The following is a 27522-nucleotide window of genomic DNA, read 5'->3' as shown; positions in this document are numbered from 1 at the left end:
GCCATCTCCCTGGCCCTACACTCATCCATTGAGCATCTCGACAACAAGGACTCCTACATCAGAATCCTATTTATTGACATCAACACCATAATCCCAGCCAAGCTCATATCAAAGCTCCAAAACCTAGGACTTGGCTCCCCACTCTGCAACTGGATCCTCGATTTTCTGACCCACAGACCACAATCAGTAAGAATGAACAACAACACCTCCTTCACAATAGTCTTCAATACCGGGGCCCCGCAAGGCTGCGTACTTAGCCCCCTACTCTACTCCCAGTACACACACGACTGCGTGGCAAAACTTGGTTCCAACTCCATCTACAAGTTTGCTGATGATACGACCATAGTGGGCTGGATCTCGAATAACGATGAGTCCGAATACAGGAGGGAGATAGAGAACCTAGTGGAGTGGTGCAGCGACACCAATCTCTCCCTCAATACCAGCAAAACTACAGAGCTGGTCATTGACTTCAGGAAGCAAAGTACTGTACACACCCCTGTCAGCATCAACGGGGCCTAGGTGGAGATGGTTCGCAGTTTCAAATTCCTAGAGGTGCACATCTCCAAAAATCTGTCCTGGTCCACCCACGTCGACGCTACCACCAAGAAACCACAACAGCGTCTATACTTCCTCAGGAAACTAAGGAAATTCGGCATGTCCACATTGACTCTTACCAACTTTTACAGATGCACCATAGAAAGCATCCTATCGGGCTGCATCACAGCCTGGTATGGCAACTGCTCGGCCCAGGACCGCAAGAAACTTCAGAGAGTCGTGAACACCGCCCAGTCCATTACACAAACCTGCCTCCCATCCATTGACTCCATCTACACCTCCCGCTGCCTGGGGAAAGCGGGCAGTATAATCAAAGATCCCTCCCACCCGGCTTACTCACTCTTCCAACTTCTTCCATCGGGCAGGAGATACAGAAGTCTGAGAACACGCACGAACAGACTCAAAAACAGCTTCTTCCCCACCGTCACCAGACTCCTAAATGACCCTCTTATGGACTGACCTCATTAACACTACACCCTGTCTGCTTCATCCGATGCCAGTGCTTAGTTACGTTGTATATGTTGTGCTGCCCTATTATGTATTTTCTTGTATTCCCTTTTCTTCCCATGTACTTAATGATCTGTTGAGCTGCTCGCAGAAAAATACTTTTCACTGCACCTCGGTACACGTGACAATAAACAAATCCAATCCAATCCAAGATGTGCAGGTTAGGTGGATTAGCCATGACAAATTGCCCCTTAGTGTCCAAAAAAAAAAGGTTGGGTGGGGTTACTGGGTTACGGGGATAGGGTGGAGGTGTGGGTTTAAGTTGGGCGCGCTTTCCAAGGGCCGGTGCAGACTCGATGGGCCGAATAGCCTCCTCCTGCACTGTAAATACTATGACTCTATGACATCTGGAGCTTGATTGGTCAGGGAGAGCTGGTGTTTCATTGGTCAGGGAGAGCTAGAGTTTGATTGGCCAGGGAGAACTGGAGTTTGATTGGCCAGGGAGAACTGGAGTTTGATTGGCCAGGGAGAACTGGAGTTTGATTGGCCAGGGAGAGCTGGAGTTTGATTGGCCAGGGAGAACTGGAGTTTGATTGGCCAGGGAGAACTGGAGTTTGATTGGCCAGGGAGAACTGGAGTTTGATTGGCCAGGGAGAACTGGAGTTTGATTGGCCAGGGAGAACTGGAGTTTGATTGGCCAGGGAGAACTGGATTCTGATTGGCCAGGGAGAACTGGATTCTGATTGGCCAGGGAGAGCTGGAATCGAATTTCCCAGGGAGATCTGGAGTCTGATTGGCCAGGGAGAACTGGATTCTGATTGGCCAGGGAGATCTGGATTCTGATTGGCCAGGGAGAGCTGGTGTTTGATTGGCCAGGGAGAACTGGAGTCTGATTGGCCACTGAGATATGGAATCGAATTTCCCAGGGAGATCTGGAGTCTGATTGGCCACTGAGATATGGAATCGAATTTTCCAGGGAGATCTGGAGTCTGATTGGCCAGAGAGATCCGGAGTCTGATTGGCCAGAGAGATCCGGAGTCTGATTGGCCAGGGAGATCTGGAGTCTGATTGGCCAGGGAGATCTGGAGTCTGATTGGCCAGGGAGATCTGGAGTCTGATTGGCCAGGGAGATCTGGATTCTGATTGGCCAGGGAGATCTGGAGTCTGATTGGCCAGGGAGATCTGGATTCTGATTGGCCAGGGAGATCTGGAGTCTGATTGGCCAGGGAGATCTGGATTCTGATTGGCCAGGGAGAGCTGGAGTCTGATTGGCCAGGGAGATCTGGAGTCTGATTGGCCAGGGAGAGCTGGAGTCTGATTGGCCAGGGAGAGCTGGAGTCTGATTGGCCAGGGAGATCTGGAGTCTGATTGGCCAGGGAGATCTGGAGTCTGATTGGCCAGGGAGATACAAGTGGGTCCTAGGAAATCCCTGGTTTATTTTGAGGATAAACAGGTCCTGAGTTCACCTACCAGATCCGAACACGCCTCCTATTGCAGCCTCTGTTGCGTTGATGTATCCCAGGCTGCGACAGACAACATGAGCATCAACGATATCCCAGTTATCATCACACACAGTCCCCCACTCGCCGCTGTAATAAATTTCAACTCTGCCTTCACTGGGTAACCGACCCCCAGAGAGTCTCAGTTCTCCATATTCCACCCCTGTCAACACAGAGACAAGAGGTTAATACAGGCAGCCTTCAGAGAGAGCGTAACATCAGCCTGGGACTATCCCGGAACGTCAGTCACTGCTCCCTGTAACTGGGTAAATCCGGGAACGTCAGACACTGCTCCCTGTAACTGGGAATATCCCGGAACGTCAGACACTGCTCCCTGTAACTGGGTAAATCCGGGAACGTCAGACACTGCTCCCTGTAACTGGGTAAATCCGGGAACGTCAGACACTGCTCCCTGTAACTGGGACTATCCCGGAACGTCAGACACTGCTCCCTGTAACTGGGTAAATCCGGGAACGTCAGACACTGCTCCCTGTAACTGGGTAAATCCGGGAACGTCAGACACTGCTCCCTGTAACTGGGAATATCCCGGAACGTCAGACACTGCTCCCTGTAACTGGGAATATCCCGGAATGTCAGACACTGCTCCCTGTAACTGGGTAAATCCGGGAACGTCAGACACTGCTCCCTGTAACTGGGTAAATCCGGGAACGTCAGACACTGCTCCCTGTGACTGGATAAATCCGGGAACATCAGACACTGCTCCCTGTAACTGGGTAAATCTGGGAACGTCAGACACTGCTCCCTGTAACTGGGTAAATCCGGGTACGTCAGACACTGCTCCCTGTAACTGGGAATATCCCGGAACGTCAGACACTGCTCCCTGTAACTGGGAATATCCCGGAACGTCAGACACTGCTCCCTGTAACTGGGAATATCCCGGAACGTCAGACACTGCTCCCTGTGACTGGGAATATCCCGGAACGTCAGACACTGCTCCCTGTAACTGGGTAAATCCGGGAACGTCAGACACTGCTCCCTGTAACTGGGTAAATCCGGGAACGTCAGACACTGCTCCCTGTAACTGGGAATATCCCGGAACGTCAGACACTGCTCCCTGTAACTGGGAATATCCCGGAATGTCAGACACTGCTCCCTGTAACTGGGTAAATCCGGGAACGTCAGACACTGCTCCCTGTAACTGGGAATATCCCGGAACGTCAGACACTGCTCCCTGTGACTGGGAATATCCCGGAATGTCAGACACTGCTCCCTGTAACTGGGTAAATCCGGGAACGTCAGACACTGCTCCCTGTAACTGGGAATATCCCGGAACGTCAGACACTGCTCCCTGTAACTGGGTAAATCCGGGAACGTCAGACACTGCTCCCTGTAACTGGGTAAATCCGGGAACGTCAGACACTGCTCCCTGTAACTGGGTAAATCCGGGAACGTCAGACACTGCTCCCTGTAACTGGGACTATCCCGGAACGTCAGACACTGCTCCCTGTAACTGGGTAAATCCGGGAACGTCAGACACTGCTCCCTGTAACTGGGTAAATCCGGGAACGTCAGACACTGCTCCCTGTAACTGGGAATATCCCGGAACGTCAGACACTGCTCCCTGTAACTGGGAATATCCCGGAATGTCAGACACTGCTCCCTGTAACTGGGTAAATCCGGGAACGTCAGACACTGCTCCCTGTAACTGGGTAAATCCGGGAACGTCAGACACTGCTCCCTGTGACTGGGTAAATCCGGGAACATCAGACACTGCTCCCTGTAACTGGGTAAATCTGGGAACGTCAGACACTGCTCCCTGTAACTGGGTAAATCCGGGAACGTCAGACACTGCTCCCTGTAACTGGGAATATCCAGGAACGTCAGACACTGCTCCCTGTAACTGGGAATATCCCGGAACGTCAGACACTGCTCCCTGTAACTGGGAATATCCCGGAACGTCAGACACTGCTCCCTGTGACTGGGAATATCCCGGAACGTCAGACACTGCTCCCTGTAACTGGGTAAATCCGGGAACGTCAGACACTGCTCCCTGTAACTGGGTAAATCCGGGAACGTCAGACACTGCTCCCTGTAACTGGGAATATCCCGGAACGTCAGACACTGCTCCCTGTAACTGGGAATATCCCGGAACGTCAGACACTGCTCCCTGTAACTGGGTAAATCCGGGAACGTCAGACACTGCTCCCTGTAACTGGGAATATCCCGGAACGTCAGACACTGCTCCCTGTGACTGGGAATATCCCGGACTGTCAGACACTGCTCCCTGTAACTGGGTAAATCCGGGAACGTCAGACACTGCTCCCTGTAACTGGGTAAATCCGGGAACGTCAGACACTGCTCCCTGTAACTGGGAATATCCCGGAACGTCAGACACTGCTCCCTGTAACTGGGAATATCCCGGAACGTCAGACACTGCTCCCTGTAACTGGGTAAATCCGGGAATGTCAGACACTGCTCCCTGTAACTGGGTAAATCCGGGAACGTCAGACACTGCTCCCTGTAACTGGGAATATCCCGGAACGTCAGACACTGCTCCCTGTAACTGGGTAAATCCGGGAACGTCAGACACTGCTCCCTGTAACTGGGAATATCCCGGAACGTCAGACACTGCTCCCTGTAACTGGGTAAATCCGGGAACGTCAGACACTGCTCCCTGTAACTGGGAATATCCCGGGACGTCAGACACTGCTCCCTGTAACTGGGAATATCCCGGAACGTCAGACACTGCTCCCTGTAACTGGGTAAATCCGGGAACGTCAGACACTGCTCCCTGTAACTGGGAATATCCCGGAACGTCAGACACTGCTCCCTGTAACTGGGTAAATCCGGGAACGTCAGACACTGCTCCCTGTAACTGGGTAAATCCGGGAATGTTAGGCACTGCTCCCTGTAACTGGCTAAATCCGGGAACGTCAGACACTGCTCCCTGTAACTGGGAATATCCCGGAACGTCAGACACTGCTCCCTGTAACTGGGAATATCCCGGAACGTCAGACACTGCTCCCTGTAACTGGGTAAATCCGGGAACGTCAGACACTGCTCCCTGTAACTGGGTAAATCCGGGAACGTCAGACACTGCTCCCTGTAACTGGGAATATCCGGGAACGTCAGACACTGCTCCCTGTAACTGGGTAAATCCGGGAACGTCAGTCACAGCTCCCTGTAACTGGGAATATCCCGGAACGTCAGACACTGCTCCCTGTAACTGGGTAAATCCGGGAACGTCAGACACTGCTCCCTGTAACTGGGAATATCCCGGAACGTCAGACACTGCTCCCTGTGACTGGGAATATCCCGGAACGTCAGACACTGCTCCCTGTAACTGGGTAAATCCGGGAACGTCAGACACTGCTCCCTGTAACTGGGTAAATCCGGGAACGTCAGACACTGCTCCCTGTAACTGGGAATATCCCGGAACGTCAGACACTGCTCCCTGTAACTGGGTAAATCCGGGAACGTCAGACACTGCTCCCTGTAACTGGGTAAATCCGGGAACGTCAGACACTGCTCCCTGTAACTGGGACAATCAGGAACGTCAGACACTGCTCCCTGTAACTGGGTAAATCCGGGAACGTCAGACACTGCTCCCTGTAACTGGGACTATCCCGGAACGTCAGACACTGCTCCCTGTAACTGGGTAAATCCGGGAACGTCAGACACTGCTCCCTGTAACTGGTTAAATCTGGGAACGTCAGACACTGCTCCCTGTAACTGGGTAAATCCGGGATCGTCAGACACAGCTCCCTGTAACTGGGTAAATCCGGGAACTTCAGACACTGCTCCCTGTAACTGGGTAAATCCGGGAATGTCAGACACTGCTCCCTGTAACTGGGTAAATCCGGGATCGTCAGACACTGCTCCCTGTAACTGGGTAAATCCGGGAACGTCAGACACTGCTCCCTGTAACTGGGTAAATCCGGGAACTTCAGACACTGCTCCCTGTAACTGGGTAAATCCGGTAACTTCAGACACTGCTCCCTGTAACTGGGTAAATCCGGGAACTTCAGACACTGCTCCCTGTAACTGGGTAAATCTGGGAACGTCAGACACTGCTCCCTGTAACTGGGTAAATCCGGGAACGTCAGACACTGCTCCCTGTAACTGGGTAAATCCGGGAACGTCAGGCACTGTTCCCTGTAACTGGGTAAATCCGGGAACGTCAGAAACTGCTCCCTGTAACTGGGTAAATCCGGGAATGTTAGACACTGCTCCCTGTAACTGGGTAAATCCGGGAACGTCAGACACTGCTCCCTGTAACTGGGTAAATCCGGAACGTCAGACACTGTTCCCTGTAACTGGGTAAATCCGGGAACGTCAGACACTGCTCCCCGTCACTGGGTAAATCCGGGAACATCAGACACTGCTCCCTGTAACTGGGTAAATCCGGGAATGTTAGGCACTGCTCCCTGTAACTGGGTAAATCCGGGAACGTCAGACACTGCTCCCTGTAACTGGGACAATCCGGGAACGTCAGACACTGCTCCCTGTAACTGGGAATATCCCAGTACGTCAGGTCCCCCTCCCTGTAACTGGGTAAATCCGGGAACGTCAGACACTGCTCCCTGTAACTGGGACAAGGCGGGAACGTCAGACCCTGCTCCCTGTAACTGGGAATATCCAAGAACGTCAGACACTGCTCCCTGTAACTGGGTAAATCCGGGAACGTCAGACACTGCTCCCTGTAACTGGGAATATCCCGGAACGTCAGACACTGCTCCCTGTAACTGGGAATATCCCGGAACGTCAGACACTGCTCCCTGTAACTGGGTAAATCCGGGAACGTCAGACACTGCTCCCTGTAACTGGGAATATCCCGGAACGTCAGACACTGCTCCCTGTAACTGGGTAAATCCGGGAACGTCAGACACTGCTCCCTGTAACTGGGTAAATCCGGGAATGTTAGACACTGCTCCCTGTAACTGGGTAAATCCGGGAACGTCAGACACTGCTCCCTGTAACTGGGAATATCCCGGATCGTCAGACACTGCTCCCTGTAACTGGGAATATCCCGGAACGTCAGTCACAGCTCCCTGTAACTGGGAATATCCCGGAACGTCAGACACTGCTCCCTGTAACTGGGTAAATCCGGGAACGTCAGACACTGCTCCCTGTAACTGGGAATATCCCGGAACGTCAGACACTGCTCCCTGTGACTGGGAATATCTCGGAACGTCAGACACTGCTCCCTGTAACTGGGTAAATCCGGGAACGTCAGACACTGCTCCCTGTAACTGGGTAAATCCGGGAACGTCAGACACTGCTCCCTGTAACTGGGAATATCCCGGAACGTCAGACACTGCTCCCTGTAACTGGGTAAATCCGGGAACGTCAGACACTGCTCCCTGTAACTGGGTAAATCCGGGAACGTCAGACACTGCTCCCTGTAACTGGGACAATCCGGAACGTCAGACACTGCTCCCTGTAACTGGGTAAATCCGGGAACGTCAGACACTGCTCCCTGTAACTGGGACTATCCCGGAACGTCAGACACTGCTCCCTGTAACTGGGTAAATCCGGGAACGTCAGACACTGCTCCCTGTAACTGGTTAAATCTGGGAACGTCAGACACTGCTCCCTGTAACTGGGTAAATCCGGGATCGTCAGACACTGCTCCCTGTAACTGGGTAAATCCGGGAACTTCAGACACTGCTCCCTGTAACTGGGTAAATCCGGGAATGTCAGACACTGCTCCCTGTAACTGGGTAAATCCGGGATCGTCAGACACTGCTCCCTGTAACTGGGTAAATCCGGGAACGTCAGACACTGCTCCCTGTAACTGGGACTATCCGGGAACGTCAGACACTGCTCCCTGTAACTGGGTAAATCCGGGAACTTCAGACACTGCTCCCTGTAACTGGGTAAATCCGGGAACTTCAGACACTGCTCCCTGTAACTGGGTAAATCCGGGAACTTCAGACACTGCTCCCTGTAACTGGGTAAATCTGGGAACGTCAGACACTGCTCCCTGTAACTGGGTAAATCCGGGAACGTCAGACACTGCTCCCTGTAACTGGGTAAATCCGGGAACGTCAGGCACTGTTCCCTGTAACTGGGTAAATCCGGGAACGTCAGAAACTGCTCCCTGTAACTGGGTAAATCCGGGAATGTTAGACACTGCTCCCTGTAACTGGGTAAATCCGGGAACGTCAGACACTGCTCCCTGTAACTGGGTAAATCCGGAACGTCAGACACTGCTCCCTGTAACTGGGTAAATCCGGGAACGTCAGACACTGCTCCCCGTCACTGGGTAAATCCGGGAACGTCGGACACTGCTCCCTGTAACTGGGTAAATCCGGGAATGTTAGGCACTGCTCCCTGTAACTGGGTAAATCCGGGAACGTCAGACACTGCTCCCTTTAACTGGGACAATCCGGGAACGTCAGACACTGCTCCCTGTAACTGGGAATATCCCAGTACGTCAGGTCCCCCTCCCTGTAACTGGGTAAATCCGGGAACGTCAGACACTGCTCCCTGTAACTGGGACAAGGCGGGAACGTCAGACCCTGCTCCCTGTAACTGGGAATATCCAAGAACGTCAGACACTGCTCCCTGTAACTGGGTAAATCCGGGAACGTCAGACACTGCTCCCTGTAACTGGGTAAATCCGGGAACATCAGACACTGCTCCCTGTAACTGGGACAATCCGGGAACGTCAGACACTGCTCCCTGTAACTGGGTAAATCCGGGAACGTCAGACACTGCTCCCTGTAACTGGGAATATCCGGGAACGTCAGACACAGCTCCCTGTAACTGGGTAAATCCGGGAACGTCAGACACTGCTCCCTGTAACTGGGACAATCCGGGAACGTCAGACACAGCTCCCTGTAACTGGGTAAATCCGGGAACGTCAGACACTGTTCCCTGTAACTGGGTAAATCCGGGAACGTCAGACACTGCTCCCTGTAACTGGGACAATCCGGGAACGTCAGACACGGCTCCCTGTAACTGGGACAATCCGGGAACGTCAGACACTGCTCCCTGTAACTGGGACAATCCGGGAACGTCAGACACGGCTCCCTGTAACTGGGACAATCCGGGAACGTCAGACACTGCTCCCTGTAACTGGGTAAATCCGGGAACGTCAGACACTGCTCCCTGTAACTGGGTAAATCCGGGAACGTCAGACACTGCTCCCTGTAACTGGGACAATCCGGAACGTCAGACACTGCTCCCTGTCACTGGGTAAATCCGGGAACTTCAGACACTGCTCCCTGTAACTGGGTAAATCCGGGAACGTCAGACACTGCTCCCTGTAACTGGGACAATCCGGGAACGTCAGACACTGCTCCCTGTAACTGGGACTATCCGGAACGTCAGACACTGCTCCCTGTCACTGGGTAAATCCGGGAACTTCAGACACTGCTCCCTGTAACTGGGTAAATCCGGGAACGTCAGACACTGCTCCCTGTCACTGGGTAAATCCGGGAACTTCAGACACTGCTCCCTGTAACTGGGTAAATCCAGAACGTCAGACACTGCTCCCTGTAACTGGGTAAATCCGGGAACGTCAGACACTGCTCCCTGTAACTGGGTAAATCCGGGAACGTCAGAAACTGCTCCCTGTAACTGGGTAAATCCGGGAACGTCAGACACTGCTCCCTGTAACTGGGTAAATCCGGGAACGTCAGACACAGCTCCCTGTAACTGGGACAATCCGGGAACGTCAGACACTGCTCCCTGTAACTGGGTAAATCCGGGAATGTTATGCACTGCTCCCTGTAACTGGGTAAATCCGGGAACGTCAGACACTGCTCCCTGTAACTGGGACAATCCGGGAACGTCAGACACTGCTCCCTGTAACTGGGAATATCCCAGAACGTCAGACACTGCTCCCTGTAACTGGGAATATCCCAGAACGTCTGACCCTCCTCCCTGTAACTGGGACAATCTGGGAACGTCAGACACTGCTCCCTGCAACTGGGACTATCCCGGAACGTCAGATACTGCTCCCTGTAACTGGGTAAATCCGGGAACATCAGACACTGTTCCCTGTAACTGGGTAAATCCGGGAACGTCAGACACTGCTCCCTGTAACTGGGTAAATCCGGGAATGTTAGACACTGCTCCCTGTAACTGGGTAAATCCGGGAACGTCAGACACTGCTCCCTGTAACTGGGTAAATCCGGGAATGTTAGTCACTGCTCCCTGTAACTGGTTAAATCCGGGAACGTCAGACACTGCTCCCTGTAACTGGGACAATCCGGAACGTCAGACACTGCTCCCTGTAACTGGGTAAATCCGGGAACTTCAGGCACTGCTCCCTGTAACTGGGTAAATCCGGGAACGTCAGACACTGCTCCCTGTAACTGGGACAATCCGGGAACGTCAGACACTGCTCCCTGTAACTGGGTTAATCCGGGATCGTCAGACACTGCTCCCTGTAACTGGGTAAATCCGGGAACGTCAGACACTGCTCCCTGTAACTGGGTAAATCCGGGAACGTCAGACACTGCTCCCTGTAACTGGGTAAATCTGGGAACGTCAGACACTGCTCCCTGTAACTGGGACAATCCGGGAACGTCAGACACTGCTCCCTGTAACTGGGTAAATCCGGGAACGTCAGACACTGCTCCCTGTAACTGGGTAAATCCGGGAACGTCAGACACTGCTCCCTGTAACTGGGACAATCCGGGAACGTCAGACACTGCTCCCTGTAACTGGGACAATCCGGGAACGTCAGACACTGCTCCCTGTAACTGGGTAAATCCGGGAACGTCAGACACTGCTCCCTGTAACTGGGACTATCCGGGAACGTCAGACACTGCTCCCTGTAACTGGGTAAATCCGGGAACTTCAGACACTGCTCCCTGTAACTGGGTAAATCCGGGAACTTCAGACACTGCTCCCTGTAACTGGGAATATCCGGGAACGTCAGGCACTGCTCCCTGTAACTGGGTAAATCCGGGAACGTCAGACACTGCTCCCTGTAACTGGGTAAATCTGGGAACGTCAGACACTGCTCCCTGCAACTGGGTAAATCTGGGAACGTGAGACACTGGTCCCTGTAACTGGGTAAATCCGGGAACGTCAGACACTGCTCCCTGTAACTGGGTAAATCCGGGAACGTCAGACACTGCTCCCTGTAACTGGGTAAATCCGGGAATGTCAGACACTGCTCCCTGTAACTGGGAATATCCGGGAACGTCAGACACTGCTCCCTGTAACTGGGTAAATCTGGGAACGTCAGACACTGCTCCCTGTAACTGGGTAAATCTGGGAACGTCAGACACTGCTCCCTGTAACTGGGTAAATCTGGGAACGTGAGACACTGGTCCCTGTAACTGGGTAAATCCGGGAACGTCAGACACTGCTCCCTGTAACTGGGAATATCCTGGAACGTCAGGCACTGCTCCCTGTAACTGGGTAAATCTGGGAACGTCAGACACTGCTCCCTGTAACTGGGTAAATCTGGGAACGTCAGACACTGCTCCCTGTAACTGGGTAAATCTGGGAACGTGAGACACTGGTCCCTGTAACTGGGTAAATCCGGGAACGTCAGACACTGCTCCCTGTAACTGGGAATATCCTGGAACGTCAGGCACTGCTCCCTGTAACTGGGTAAATCCGGGAACGTCAGACTCTGCTCCCTGTAACTGGGAATATCCGGGAACGTCAGACACTGCTCCCTGTAACTGGGAATATCCCGGAACGTCAGACACTGCTCCCTGTAACTGGGTAAATCTGGGAACGTCAGACACTGCTCCCTGTAACTGGGTAAATCCGGGAACGTCAGACACTGCTCCCTGTAACTGGGACAATCCGGAACGTCAGACACTGCTCCCTGTAACTGGGTAAATCCGGGAACTTCAGGCACTGCTCCCTGTAACTGGGTAAATCCGGGAACGTCAGACACTGCTCCCTGTAACTGGGACAATCCGGGAACGTCAGACACTGCTCCCTGTAACTGGGTTAATCCGGGATCGTCAGACACTGCTCCCTGTAACTGGGTAAATCCGGGAACGTCAGACACTGCTCCCTGTAACTGGGTAAATCCGGGAACGTCAGACACTGCTCCCTGTAACTGGGTAAATCCGGGAACGTCAGACACTGCTCCCTGTAACTGGGACAATCCGGGAACGTCAGACACTGCTCCCTGTAACTGGGTAAATCCGGGAACGTCAGACACTGCTCCCTGTAACTGGGTAAATCCGGGAACGTCAGACACTGCTCCCTGTAACTGGGACAATCCGGGAACGTCAGACACTGCTCCCTGTAACTGGGACAATCCGGGAACGTCAGACACTGCTCCCTGTAACTGGGTAAATCCGGGAACGTCAGACACTGCTCCCTGTAACTGGGACTATCCGGGAACGTCAGACACTGCTCCCTGTAACTGGGTAAATCCGGGAACTTCAGACACTGCTCCCTGTAACTGGGTAAATCCGGGAACTTCAGACACTGCTCCCTGTAACTGGGAATATCCGGGAACGTCAGGCACTGCTCCCTGTAACTGGGTAAATCCGGGAACGTCAGACACTGCTCCCTGTAACTGGGTAAATCTGGGAACGTCAGACACTGCTCCCTGCAACTGGGTAAATCTGGGAACGTGAGACACTGGTCCCTGTAACTGGGTAAATCCGGGAACGTCAGACACTGCTCCCTGTAACTGGGTAAATCCGGGAACGTCAGACACTGCTCCCTGTAACTGGGTAAATCCGGGAATGTCAGACACTGCTCCCTGTAACTGGGAATATCCGGGAACGTCAGACACTGCTCCCTGTAACTGGGTAAATCTGGGAACGTCAGACACTGCTCCCTGTAACTGGGTAAATCTGGGAACGTCAGACACTGCTCCCTGTAACTGGGTAAATCTGGGAACGTGAGACACTGGTCCCTGTAACTGGGTAAATCCGGGAACGTCAGACACTGCTCCCTGTAACTGGGAATATCCTGGAACGTCAGGCACTGCTCCCTGTAACTGGGTAAATCCGGGAACGTCAGACTCTGCTCCCTGTAACTGGGAATATCCGGGAACGTCAGACACTGCTCCCTGTAACTGGGAATATCCCGGAACGTCAGACACTGCTCCCTGTAACTGGGTAAATCTGGGAACGTCAGACACTGCTCCCTGTAACTGGGAATATCCGGGAACGTCAGAAACTGCTCCCTGTAACTGGGTAAATCTGGGAACGTCAGACACTGCTCCCTGTAACTGGGTAAATCCGGGAACGGCAGGCACTGCTCCCTGTAACTGGGTAAATCCGGGAACGTCAGACACTGCTCCCTGTAACTGGGAATATCCGGGAACGTCAGACACTGCTCCCTGTAACTGGGTAAATCCGGGAACGTCAGACACTGCTCCCTGTAACTGGGAATATCCGGGAACGTCAGACACTGCTCCCTGTAACTGGGTAAATCTGGGAACGTCAGACACTGCTCCCTGTAACTGGGTAAATCTGGGAACGTCAGACACTGCTCCCTGTAACTGGGTAAATCCAGGAACGTCAGACACTGCTCCCTGTAACTGGGAATATCCGGGAACGTCAGACACTGCTCCCTGTAACTGGGTAAATCTATGAACGTCAGACACTGCTCCCTGTAACTGGGTAAATCCGGGAACGTCAGACACTGCTCCCTGTAACTGGGATTATCCGGGAACGTCAGACACTGCTCCCTGTAACTGGGTAAATCCGGGAACGTCAGACACTGCTCCCTGTAACTGGGTAAATCTGGGAACGTCAGACACTGCTCCCTGTAACTGGGACAATCCGGGAACGTCAGACACTGCTCCCTGTAACTGGGAATATCCTGGAACATCAGGCACTGCTCCCTGTAACTGGGTAAATCCGGGAACGTCAGACACTGCTCCCTGTAACTGGGTAAATCCGGGAACGTCAGACACTGCTCCCTGTAACTGGGATTATCCGGGAACGTCAGACACTGCTCCCTGTAACTGGGTAAATCCGGGAACGTCACACACTGCTCCCTGTAACTGGGTAAATCTGGGAACGTCAGACACTGCTCCCTGTAACTGGGTAAATCTGGGAACGTCAGACACTGCTCCCTGTAACTGGGACAATCCGGGAACGTCAGACACTGCTCCCTGTAACTGGGAATATCCTGGAACGTCAGGCACTGCTCCCTGTAACTGGGTAAATCCGGGAACGTCAGACACTGCTCCCTGTAACTGGGTAAATCCGGGAACGTCAGACACTGCTCCCTGTAACTGGGATTATCCGGGAACGTCAGACACTGCTCCCTGTAACTGGGTAAATCCGGGAACGTCACACACTGCTCCCTGTAACTGGGTAAATCTGGGAACGTCAGACACTGCTCCCTGTAACTGGGTAAATCTGGGAACGTCAGACACTGCTCCCTGTAACTGGGACAATCCGGGAACGTCAGACACTGCTCCCTGTAACTGGGAATATCCTGGAACGTCAGACACTGCTCCCTGTAACTGGGTAAATCTGGGAACGTCAGACACTGCTCCCTGTAACTGGGTAAATCTGGGAACGTCAGACACTGGTCCCTGTAACTGGGTAAATCCGGGAACGTCAGACACTGCTCCCTGTAACTGGGAATATCCTGGAACGTCAGGCACTGCTCCCTGTAACTGGGTAAATCCGGGAACGTCAGACACTGCTCCCTGTAACTGGGTAAATCTGGGAACGTCAGACACTGCTCCCTGTAACTGGGACAATCCGGGAACGTCAGACACTGCTCCCTGTAACTGGGTAAATCCGGGAACGTCAGACACTGCTCCCTGTAACTGGGACAATCCGGGAACGTCAGACACTGCTCCCTGTAACTGGGTAAATCCGGGAACGTCAGACACTGCTCCCTGTAACTGGGTAAATCCGGGAACGTCAGACACTGCTCCCTGTAACTGGGACAATCCGGGAACGTCAGACACTGCTCCCTGTAACTGGGACAATCCGGGAACGTCAGACACTGCTCCCTGTAACTGGGTAAATCCGGGAACGTCAGACACTGCTCCCTGTAACTGGGACTATCCGGGAACGTCAGACACTGCTCCCTGTAACTGGGTAAATCCGGGAACTTCAGACACTGCTCCCTGTAACTGGGTAAATCCGGGAACTTCAGACACTGCTCCCTGTAACTGGGAATATCCGGGAACGTCAGGCACTGCTCCCTGTAACTGGGTAAATCCGGGAACGTCAGACACTGCTCCCTGTAACTGGGTAAATCTGGGAACGTCAGACACTGCTCCCTGCAACTGGGTAAATCTGGGAACGTGAGACACTGGTCCCTGTAACTGGGTAAATCCGGGAACGTCAGACACTGCTCCCTGTAACTGGGTAAATCCGGGAACGTCAGACACTGCTCCCTGTAACTGGGTAAATCCGGGAATGTCAGACACTGCTCCCTGTAACTGGGAATATCCGGGAACGTCAGACACTGCTCCCTGTAACTGGGTAAATCTGGGAACGTCAGACACTGCTCCCTGTAACTGGGTAAATCTGGGAACGTCAGACACTGCTCCCTGTAACTGGGTAAATCTGGGAACGTGAGACACTGGTCCCTGTAACTGGGTAAATCCGGGAACGTCAGACACTGCTCCCTGTAACTGGGAATATCCTGGAACGTCAGGCACTGCTCCCTGTAACTGGGTAAATCCGGGAACGTCAGACTCTGCTCCCTGTAACTGGGAATATCCGGGAACGTCAGACACTGCTCCCTGTAACTGGGAATATCCCGGAACGTCAGACACTGCTCCCTGTAACTGGGTAAATCTGGGAACGTCAGACACTGCTCCCTGTAACTGGGAATATCCGGGAACGTCAGAAACTGCTCCCTGTAACTGGGTAAATCTGGGAACGTCAGACACTGCTCCCTGTAACTGGGTAAATCCGGGAACGGCAGGCACTGCTCCCTGTAACTGGGTAAATCCGGGAACGTCAGACACTGCTCCCTGTAACTGGGAAAATCCGGGAACGTCAGACACTGCTCCCTGTAACTGGGTAAATCCGGGAACGTCAGACACTGCTCCCTGTAACTGGGAATATCCGGGAACGTCAGACACTGCTCCCTGTAACTGGGTAAATCTGGGAACGTCAGACACTGCTCCCTGTAACTGGGTAAATCTGGGAACGTCAGACACTGCTCCCTGTAACTGGGTAAATCCGGGAACGTCAGACACTGCTCCTTGTAACTGGGAATATCCGGGAACGTCAGACACTGCTCCCTGTAACTGGGTAAATCTATGAACGTCAGACACTGCTCCCTGTAACTGGGTAAATCCGGGAACGTCAGACACTGCTCCCTGTAACTGGGATTATCCGGGAACGTCAGACACTGCTCCCTGTAACTGGGTAAATCCGGGAACGTCAGACACTGCTCCCTGTAACTGGGTAAATCTGGGAACGTCAGACACTGCTCCCTGTAACTGGGACAATCCGGGAACGTCAGACACTGCTCCCTGTAACTGGGAATATCCTGGAACGTCAGGCACTGCTCCCTGTAACTGGGTAAATCCGGGAACGTCAGACACTGCTCCCTGTAACTGGGTAAATCCGGGAACGTCAGACACTGCTCCCTGTAACTGGGATTATCCGGGAACGTCAGACACTGCTCCCTGTAACTGGGTAAATCCGGGAACGTCACACACTGCTCCCTGTAACTGGGTAAATCTGGGAACGTCAGACACTGCTCCCTGTAACTGGGTAAATCTGGGAACGTCAGACACTGCTCCCTGTAACTGGGACAATCCGGGAATGTCAGACACTGCTCCCTGTAACTGGGAATATCCTGGAACGTCAGGCACTGCTCCCTGTAACTGGGTAAATCCGGGAACGTCAGACACTGCTCCCTGTAACTGGGTAAATCCAGGAACGTCAGACACTGCTCCCTGTAACTGGGATTATCCGGGAACGTCAGACACTGCTCCCTGTAACTGGGTAAATCCGGGAACGTCACACACTGCTCCCTGTAACTGGGTAAATCTGGGAACGTCAGACACTGCTCCCTGTAACTGGGTAAATCTGGGAACGTCAGACACTGCTCCCTGTAACTGGGACAATCCGGGAACGTCAGACACTGCTCCCTGTAACTGGGAATATCCTGGAACGTCAGACACTGCTCCCTGTAACTGGGTAAATCTGGGAACGTCAGACACTGCTCCCTGTAACTGGGACAATCCGGGAACGTCAGACACTGCTCCCTGTAACTGGGTAAATCCGGGAACGTCAGACACTGCTCCCTGTAACTGGGTAAATCCGGGAACGTCAGACACTGCTCCCTGTAACTGGGACAATCCGGGAACGTCAGACACTGCTCCCTGTAACTGGGTAAATCCGGGAATGTTAGACACTGCCCCTGTAACTGGGTAAATCCGGGAACGTCAGACACTGCTCCCTGTAACTGGGTAAATCCGGGAATGTTAGACACTGCTCCCTGTAACTGGGTAAATCCGGGAACGTCAGACACTGCTCCCTGTAACTGGGTAAATCTGGGAACGTCAGACACTGCTCCCTGTAACTGGGACAATCCGGGAACGTCAGACACTGCTCCCTGTAACTGGGTAAATCCCGGAACGTCAGACACTGCTCCCTGTAACTGGGTAAATCCCGGAACGTCAGACACTGCTCCCTGTAACTGGGTAAATCTGGGAACGTCAGACACTGCTCCCTGTAACTGGGAATATCCTGGAACGTCAGACACTGCTCCCTGTAACTGGGTAAATCCCGGAACGCCAGACCCTGCTCCCTGTAACTGGGAATATCCTGGAACGTCAGACACTGCTCCCTGTAACTGGGTAAACCCGGGAACGTCAGACACTGCTCCCTGTAACTGGGTAAATCCGGGAACGTCAGACACTGCTCCCTGTAACTGGGTAAATCCGGGAACGTCAGACACTGCTCCCTGTAACTGGGTAAATCCGGGAACGTCAGACACTGCTCCCTGTAACTGGGTAAATCCGGGAACGTCAGACACTGCTCCCTGTCACTGGGTAAATCCGGGAACGTCAGACACTACTCCCTGTAACTGGGACAATCCGGGAACGTCAGACCCTGCTCCCTGTAACTGGGACTATCCGGGAACGTCAGACACTGCTCCCTGTAACTGGGAATATCCGGGAACGTCAAACACTGCTCCCTGTAACTGGGTAAATCCGGGAACGTCAGACACTGCTCCCTGTAACTGGGTAAATCCGGGAACGTCAGACACTGCTCCCTGTAACTGGGTAAATCCGGGAACGTCAGGCACAGCTCCCTGTAACTGGGACAATCCGGGAACGTCAGACACTGCTCCCTGTAACGGGGTAAATCCGGGAACTTCAGACACTGCTCCCTGTAACTGGGAATATCCGGGAACGTCAGACACTGCTCCCTGTAACTGGGAATATCCGGGAACGTCAGACACTGCTCCCTGTAACTGGGTAAATCCGGGAACGTCAGACACTGCTCCCTGTAACTGGGACAGTCCGGGAACGTCAGACACTGCTCCCTGTAACTGGGTAAATCCGGGAACGTCAGACACTGCTCCCTGTAACTGGGACAATCCGGGAACGTCAGACACTGCTCCCTGTAACTGGGTAAATCCGGGAACGTCAGACACTGCTCCCTGTAACTGGGACAATCCGGGAACGTCAGACACTGCTCCCTGTAACTGGGAATATCCGGGAACGTCAGACACTGCTCCCTGTAACTGGGTAAATCCGGGAACGTCAGACACTGCTCCCTGTAACTGGGAATATCCGGGAACGTCAGACACTGCTCCCTGTAACTGGGTAAATCCGGGAACGTCAGACACTGCTCCCTGTAACTGGGTAAATCCGGGAACGTCAGACACTGCTCCCTGTAACTGGGACAATCCGGGAACGTCAGACACTGCTCCCTGTAACTGGGTAAATCCGGGAACGTCAGACACTGCTCCCTGTAACTGGGTAAATCCGGGAACGTCAGACACTGCTCCCTGTAACTGGGAATATCCGGGAACGTCAGACACTGCTCCCTGTAACTGGGTAAATCCGGGAACGTCAGACACTGCTCCCTGTAACTGGGTAAATCCGGGAACGTCAGACACTGCTCCCTGTAACTGGGTAAATCCGGGAACGTCAGACACTGCTCCCTGTAACTGGGAATATCCGGGAACGTCAGACACTGCTCCCTGTAACTGGGTAAATCCGGGAACGTCAGACACTGCTCCCCGTCACTGGGAATATCCCGGAACGTCAGACACTGCTCCCCGTCACTGGGAATATCCTGGAACGTCAGACACTGCTCCCTGTAACTGGGTAAATCCGGGAACGTCAGACACTGCTCCCTGTAACTGGGTAAATCCGGGAACGTCAGACACTGCTCCCTGTAACTGTGTAAATCCGGGATCGTCAGACACTGCTCCCTGTAACTGGGTAAATCCGGGAACGTCAGACACTGCTCCCTGTAACTGGGTAAATCCGGGAACGTCAGACACTGCTCCCTGTAACTGGGTAAATCCGGGAACGTCAGACACTGCTCCCTGTAACTGGGTAAATCCGGGAACGTCAGACACTGCTCCCTGTAACTGGGACAATCCGGGAACGTCAGACACTGCTCCCTGTAACTGGGAATATCCGGGAACGTCAGACACTGCTCCCTGTAACTGGGTAAATCTGGGAACGTCAGACACTGCTCCCTGTAACTGGGAATATCCGGGAACGTCAGACACTGCTCCCTGTAACTGGGTAAATCCGGGAACGTCAGACACTGCTCCCTGTAACTGGGTAAATCCGGGAACGTCAGACACTGCTCCCTGTAACTGGGTAAATCCGGGAACGTCAGACACTGCTCCCTGTAACTGGGTAAATCCGGGAACGTCAGACACTGCTCCCTGTAACTGGGAATATCCGGGAACGTCAGACACTGCTCCCTGTAACTGGGTAAATCCGGGAACGTCAGACACTGCTCCCTGTAACTGGGTAAATCCGGGAACGTCAGACACTGCTCCCTGTAACTGGGAATATCCGGGAACGTCAGACACTGCTCCCTGTAACTGGGTAAATCCGGGAACGTCAGACACTGCTCCCCGTCACTGGGAATATCCCGGAACGTCAGACACTGCTCCCCGTCACTGGGAATATCCTGGAACGTCAGACACTGCTCCCTATAACTGGGTAAATCCGGGAACGTCAGACACTGCTCCCTGTAACTGGGTAAATCCGGGAACGTCAGACACTGCTCCCCGTCACTGGGTAAATCCGGGAACGTCAGACACTGCTCCCTGTAACTGGGTAAATCCGGGAACGTCAGACACTGCTCCCCGTCACTGGGTAAATCCGGGAACGTCAGACACTGCTCCCTGTAACTGGGTAAATCCGGGAACGTCAGACACTGCTCCCTGTAACTGTGTAAATCCGGGATCGTCAGACACTGCTCCCTGTAACTGGGTAAATCCGGGAACGTCAGACACTGCTCCCTGTAACTGGGTAAATCCGGGAACGTCAGACACTGCTCCCTGTAACTGGGTAAATCCGGGAATGTCAGACACTGCTCCCTGTAACTGGGAATATCCTGGAACGTCAGACACTGCTCCCTGTAACTGGGTAAATCCGGGAACGTCAGACACTGCTCCCTGTAACTGGGAATATCCCGGAACGTCAGACACTGCTCCCTGTCACTGGGTAAATCCGGGAAATTCAGACACTGCTCCCTGTAACTGGGTAAATCCGGGAACGTCAGACACTGCTCCCTGTAACTGGGTAAATCCGGGAACGTCAAACACTGCTCCCTGTAACTGGGTAAATCCGGGAACGTCAGACCCTGCTCCCTGTAACTGAGTAAATCCGGGAACGTCAGACACTGCTCCCTGTAACTGGGAATATCCCGGAACGTCAGACACTGCTCCCTGTAACTGGGTAAATCCGGCAATGTTAGGCACTGCTCCCTGTAACTGGGTAAATCCGGGAACGTCAGACACTGCTCCCTGTAACTGGGTAAATCTGGGAACGTCAGACACTGCTCCCTTTAACTGGGTAAATCCGGGAACGTCAGACACTGGTCCCTGTAACTGGGAATATCCCAGAACGTCAGACACTGCTACCTGTAACTGGGACAATCCGGGAACGTGAGACACTGCTCCCTGTAACTGGGTAAATCCGGGAACGTCAGACACTGCTCCCTGTAACTGGGACAATCCGGGAACGTCAGACACTGCTCCCTGTAACTGGGTAAATCCGGGAACGTCAGACACTGCTCCCTGTAACTGGGACAATCCGGGAACGTCAGACACTGCTCACTGTAACTGGGAATATCCCGGAACGTCAGACACTGCTCCCTGTAACTGGGACTATCCCGGAACGTCAGACACTGCTCCCTGTAACTGGGTAAATTCGGGAACGTCAGACACTGCTCCCTGTAACTGGGACAATCCGGAAACGTCAGACACTGCTCCCTGTAACTGGGTAAATCCGGGAACGTCAGACACAGCTCCCTGTAACTGGGAATATCCCAGAACGTCAGACACTGCTCCCTGTAACTGGGTAAATCCGGGAACGTCAGACACTGCTCCCTGTAACTGGGTAAATCTGGGAACGTCAGACACTGCTCCCTGTAACTGGGACAATCCGGGAACGTCAGACACTGCTCCCTGTAACTGGGTAAATCCGGGAACGTCAGACACTGCTCCCTGTAACTGGGTAAATCCGGGAACGTCAGACTCTGCTCCCTGTAACTGGGTAAATCCGGGAACGTCAGACACAGCTCCCTGTAACTGGGTAAATCCGGGAACGTCAGACACTGCTCCCTGTAACTGGGTAAATCCGGGAACGTCAGGCACTGCTCCCTGTAACTGGGACAATCCGGGAACGTCAGACCCTGCTCCCTGTAACTGGGTAAATCCGGGAACGTCAGACACTGCTCCCTGTAACTGGGAATATCCTGGAACGTCAGACACTGCTCCCTGTAACTGGGTAAATCCGGGAACGTCAGACACTGCTCCCTGTAACTGGGTAAATCCGGGAACGTCAGACACTGCTCCCTGTAACTGGGATTATCCGGGAACGTCAGACACTGCTCCCTGTAACTGGGTAAATCCGGGAACGTCAGACACTGCTCCCTGTAACTGGGAATATCCTGGAACGTCAGACACTGCTCCCTGTAACTGGGTAAATCTGGGAACGTCAGACACTGCTCCCTGTAACTGGGTAAATCTGGGAACGTCAGACACTGGTCCCTGTAACTGGGTAAATCCGGGAACGTCAGACACTGCTCCCTGTAACTGGGAATAACCTGGAACGTCAGGCACTGCTCCCTGTAACTGGGTAAATCCGGGAACGTCAGACACTGCTCCCTGTAACTGGGTAAATCTGGGAACGTCAGACACTGCTCCCTGTAACTGGGTAAATCCGGGAACGTCAGACACTGCTCCCTGTAACTGGGTAAATCCGGGAACGTCAGACACTGCTCCCTGTAACTGGGACAATCCGGGAACGTCAGACACTGCTCCCTGTAACTGGGTAAATCCGGGAATGTTAGACACTGCTCCCTGTAACTGGGTAAATCCGGGAACGTCAGACACTGCTCCCTGTAACTGTGTAAATCCGGGATCGTCAGACACTGCTCCCTGTAACTGGGTAAATCCGGGAACGTCAGACACTGCTCCCTGTAACTGGGTAAATCCGGGAACGTCAGACACTGCTCCCTGTAACTGGGTAAATCCGGGAACGTCAGACACTGCTCCCTGTAACTGGGTAAATCCGGGAACGTCAGACACTGCTCCCTGTAACTGGGTAAATCCGGGAATGTCAGACACTGCTCCCTGTAACTGGGAATATCCTGGAACGTCAGACACTGCTCCCTGTAACTGGGTAAATCCGGGAACGTCAGACACTGCTCCCTGTAACTGGGAATATCCCGGAACGTCAGACACTGCTCCCTGTCACTGGGTAAATCCGGGAAATTCAGACACTGCTCCCTGTAACTGGGTAAATCCGGGAACGTCAGACACTGCTCCCTGTAACTGGGTAAATCCGGGAACGTCAAACACTGCTCCCTGTAACTGGGTAAATCCGGGAACGTCAGACCCTGCTCCCTGTAACTGAGTAAATCCGGGAACGTCAGACATTGCTCCCTGTAACTGGGAATATCCCGGAACGTCAGACCCTGCTCCCTGTAACTGGGTAAATCCGGGAACGTCAGACACTGCTCCCTGTAACTGGGAATATCCTGGAACGTCAGACACTGCTCCCTGTAACTGGGTAAATCCGGGAACGTCAGACACTGCTCCCTGTAACTGGGTAAATCCGGGAACGTCAGACACTGCTCCCTGTAACTGGGATTATCCGGGAACGTCAGACACTGCTCCCTGTAACTGGGTAAATCCGGGAACGTCAGACACTGCTCCCTGTAACTGGGAATATCCTGGAACGTCAGACACTGCTCCCTGTAACTGGGTAAATCTGGGAACGTCAGACACTGCTCCCTGTAACTGGGTAAATCTGGGAACGTCAGACACTGGTCCCTGTAACTGGGTAAATCCGGGAACGTCAGACACTGCTCCCTGTAACTGGGAATAACCTGGAACGTCAGGCACTGCTCCCTGTAACTGGGTAAATCCGGGAACGTCAGACACTGCTCCCTGTAACTGGGTAAATCTGGGAACGTCAGACACTGCTCCCTGTAACTGGGTAAATCCGGGAACGTCAGACACTGCTCCCTGTAACTGGGTAAATCCGGGAACGTCAGACACTGCTCCCTGTAACTGGGACAATCCGGGAACGTCAGACACTGCTCCCTGTAACTGGGTAAATCCGGGAATGTTAGACACTGCTCCCTGTAACTGGGTAAATCCGGGAACGTCAGACACTGCTCCCTGTAACTGTGTAAATCCGGGATCGTCAGACACTGCTCCCTGTAACTGGGTAAATCCGGGAACGTCAGACACTGCTCCCTGTAACTGGGTAAATCCGGGAACGTCAGACACTGCTCCCTGTAACTGGGTAAATCCGGGAACGTCAGACACTGCTCCCTGTAACTGGGTAAATCCGGGAACGTCAGACACTGCTCCCTGTAACTGGGTAAATCCGGGAATGTCAGACACTGCTCCCTGTAACTGGGAATATCCTGGAACGTCAGACACTGCTCCCTGTAACTGGGTAAATCCGGGAACGTCAGACACTGCTCCCTGTAACTGGGAATATCCCGGAACGTCAGACACTGCTCCCTGTCACTGGGTAAATCCGGGAAATTCAGACACTGCTCCCTGTAACTGGGTAAATCCGGGAACGTCAGACACTGCTCCCTGTAACTGGGTAAATCCGGGAACGTCAAACACTGCTCCCTGTAACTGGGTAAATCCGGGAACGTCAGACCCTGCTCCCTGTAACTGAGTAAATCCGGGAACGTCAGACACTGCTCCCTGTAACTGGGAATATCCCGGAACGTCAGACACTGCTCCCTGTAACTGGGTAAATCCGGCAATGTTAGGCACTGCTCCCTGTAACTGGGTAAATCCGGGAACGTCAGACACTGCTCCCTGTAACTGGGTAAATCTGGGAACGTCAGACACTGCTCCCTTTAACTGGGTAAATCCGGGAACGTCAGACACTGGTCCCTGTAACTGGGAATATCCCAGAACGTCAGACACTGCTCCCTGTAACTGGGACAATCCGGGAACGTGAGACACTGCTCCCTGTAACTGGGTAAATCCGGGAACGTCAGACACTGCTCCCTGTAACTGGGACAATCCGGGAACGTCAGACACTGCTCCCTGTAACTGGGTAAATCCGGGAACGTCAGACACTGCTCCCTGTAACTGGGACAATCCGGGAACGTCAGACACTGCTCACTGTAACTGGGAATATCCCGGAACGTCAGACACTGCTCCCTGTAACTGGGACTATCCCGGAACGTCAGACACTGCTCCCTGTAACTGGGTAAATTCGGGAACGTCAGACACTGCTCCCTGTAACTGGGACAATCCGGAAACGTCAGACACTGCTCCCTGTAACTGGGTAAATCCGGGAACGTCAGACACAGCTCCCTGTAACTGGGAATATCCCAGAACGTCAGACACTGCTCCCTGTAACTGGGTAAATCCGGGAACGTCAGACACTGCTCCCTGTAACTGGGTAAATCTGGGAACGTCAGACACTGCTCCCTGTAACTGGGACAATCCGGGAACGTCAGACACTGCTCCCTGTAACTGGGTAAATCCGGGAACGTCAGACACTGCTCCCTGTAACTGGGTAAATCCGGGAACGTCAGACTCTGCTCCCTGTAACTGGGTAAATCCGGGAACGTCAGACACAGCTCCCTGTAACTGGGTAAATCCGGGAACGTCAGACACTGCTCCCTGTAACTGGGTAAATCCGGGAACGTCAGGCACTGCTCCCTGTAACTGGGACAATCCGGGAACGTCAGACCCTGCTCCCTGTAACTGGGTAAATCCGGGAACGTCAGACACTGCTCCCTGTAACTGGGAATATCCTGGAACGTCAGACACTGCTCCCTGTAACTGGGTAAATCCGGGAACGTCAGACACTGCTCCCTGTAACTGGGTAAATCCGGGAACGTCAGACACTGCTCCCTGTAACTGGGATTATCCGGGAACGTCAGACACTGCTCCCTGTAACTGGGTAAATCCGGGAACGTCAGACACTGCTCCCTGTAACTGGGAATATCCTGGAACGTCAGACACTGCTCCCTGTAACTGGGTAAATCTGGGAACGTCAGACACTGCTCCCTGTAACTGGGTAAATCTGGGAACGTCAGACACTGGTCCCTGTAACTGGGTAAATCCGGGAACGTCAGACACTGCTCCCTGTAACTGGGAATAACCTGGAACGTCAGGCACTGCTCCCTGTAACTGGGTAAATCCGGGAACGTCAGACACTGCTCCCTGTAACTGGGTAAATCTGGGAACGTCAGACACTGCTCCCTGTAACTGGGTAAATCCGGGAACGTCAGACACTGCTCCCTGTAACTGGGTAAATCCGGGAACGTCAGACACTGCTCCCTGTAACTGGGACAATCCGGGAACGTCAGACACTGCTCCCTGTAACTGGGTAAATCCGGGAATGTTAGACACTGCTCCCTGTAACTGGGTAAATCCGGGAACGTCAGACACTGCTCCCTGTAACTGGGTAAATCCGGGAATGTTAGACACTGCTCCCTGTAACTGGGTAAATCCGGGAACGTCAGACACTGCTCCCTGTAACTGGGTAAATCTGGGAACGTCAGACACTGCTCCCTGTAACTGGGACAATCCGGGAACGTCAGACACTGCTCCCTGTAACTGGGTAAATCCCGGAACGTCAGACACTGCTCCCTGTAACTGGGTAAATCCCGGAACGTCAGACACTGCTCCCTGTAACTGGGTAAATCCGGGAACGTCAGACACTGCTCCCTGTAACTGGGAATATCCTGGAACGTCAGACACTGCTCCCTGTAACTGGGTAAATCCGGGAATGTTAGACACTGCTCCCTGTAACTGGGTAAATCCGGGAACGTCAGACACTGCTCCCTGTAACTGGGTAAATCCGGGAATGTTAGACACTGCTCCCTGTAACTGGGTAAATCCGGGAACGTCAGACACTGCTCCCTGTAACTGGGTAAATCTGGGAACGTCAGACACTGCTCCCTGTAACTGGGACAATCCGGGAACGTCAGACACTGCTCCCTGTAACTGGGTAAATCCCGGAACGTCAGACACTGCTCCCTGTAACTGGGTAAATCCCGGAACGTCAGACACTGCTCCCTGTAACTGGGTAAATCTGTGAACGTCAGACACTGCTCCCTGTAACTGGGAATATCCTGGAACGTCAGACACTGCTCCCTGTAACTGGGTAAATCCCGGAACGTCAGACCCTGCTCCCTGTAACTGGGAATATCCTGGAACGTCAGACACTGCTCCCTGTAACTGGGTAAACCCCTGAACGTCAGACACTGCTCCCTGTAACTGGGTAAATCCGGGAACGTCAGACACTGCTCCCTGTAACTGGGTAAATCCGGGAACGTCAGACACTGCTCCCTGTAACTGGGTAAATCCGGGAACGTCAGACACTGCTCCCTGTCACTGGGTAAATCGGGGAACGTCAGACACTGCTCCCTGTAACTGGGACAATCCGGGAACGTCAGACCCTGCTCCCTGTAACTGG

The 27522-nt window shown here is 53.2% G+C and overlaps 1 protein-coding gene across 1 annotated transcript in view; it reads right to left on the bottom strand.

Moving 5' to 3' along the window:
• The window catches only part of LOC140409458 (galectin-3-binding protein-like), a 149642-nt gene that overhangs the window by 61018 nt on the left and 61102 nt on the right, over positions 1 to 27522 (bottom strand). Inside the window, exon 2 of the mRNA XM_072497890.1 lies at positions 2473 to 2664. Coding sequence (XP_072353991.1) covers positions 2473 to 2664 — 192 coding nt within the window. The remainder of the gene's footprint in view (positions 1 to 2472; positions 2665 to 27522) is intronic.

This window comes from Scyliorhinus torazame, chromosome 3 (assembly GCF_047496885.1).
Source record: "Scyliorhinus torazame isolate Kashiwa2021f chromosome 3, sScyTor2.1, whole genome shotgun sequence".
Classification (NCBI taxonomy): Eukaryota; Metazoa; Chordata; class Chondrichthyes; order Carcharhiniformes; family Scyliorhinidae; genus Scyliorhinus; species Scyliorhinus torazame.
The sequence above is the reverse complement of the archived record's forward strand: the minus strand, read 5'-3'. Positions and strand labels throughout refer to the sequence as shown.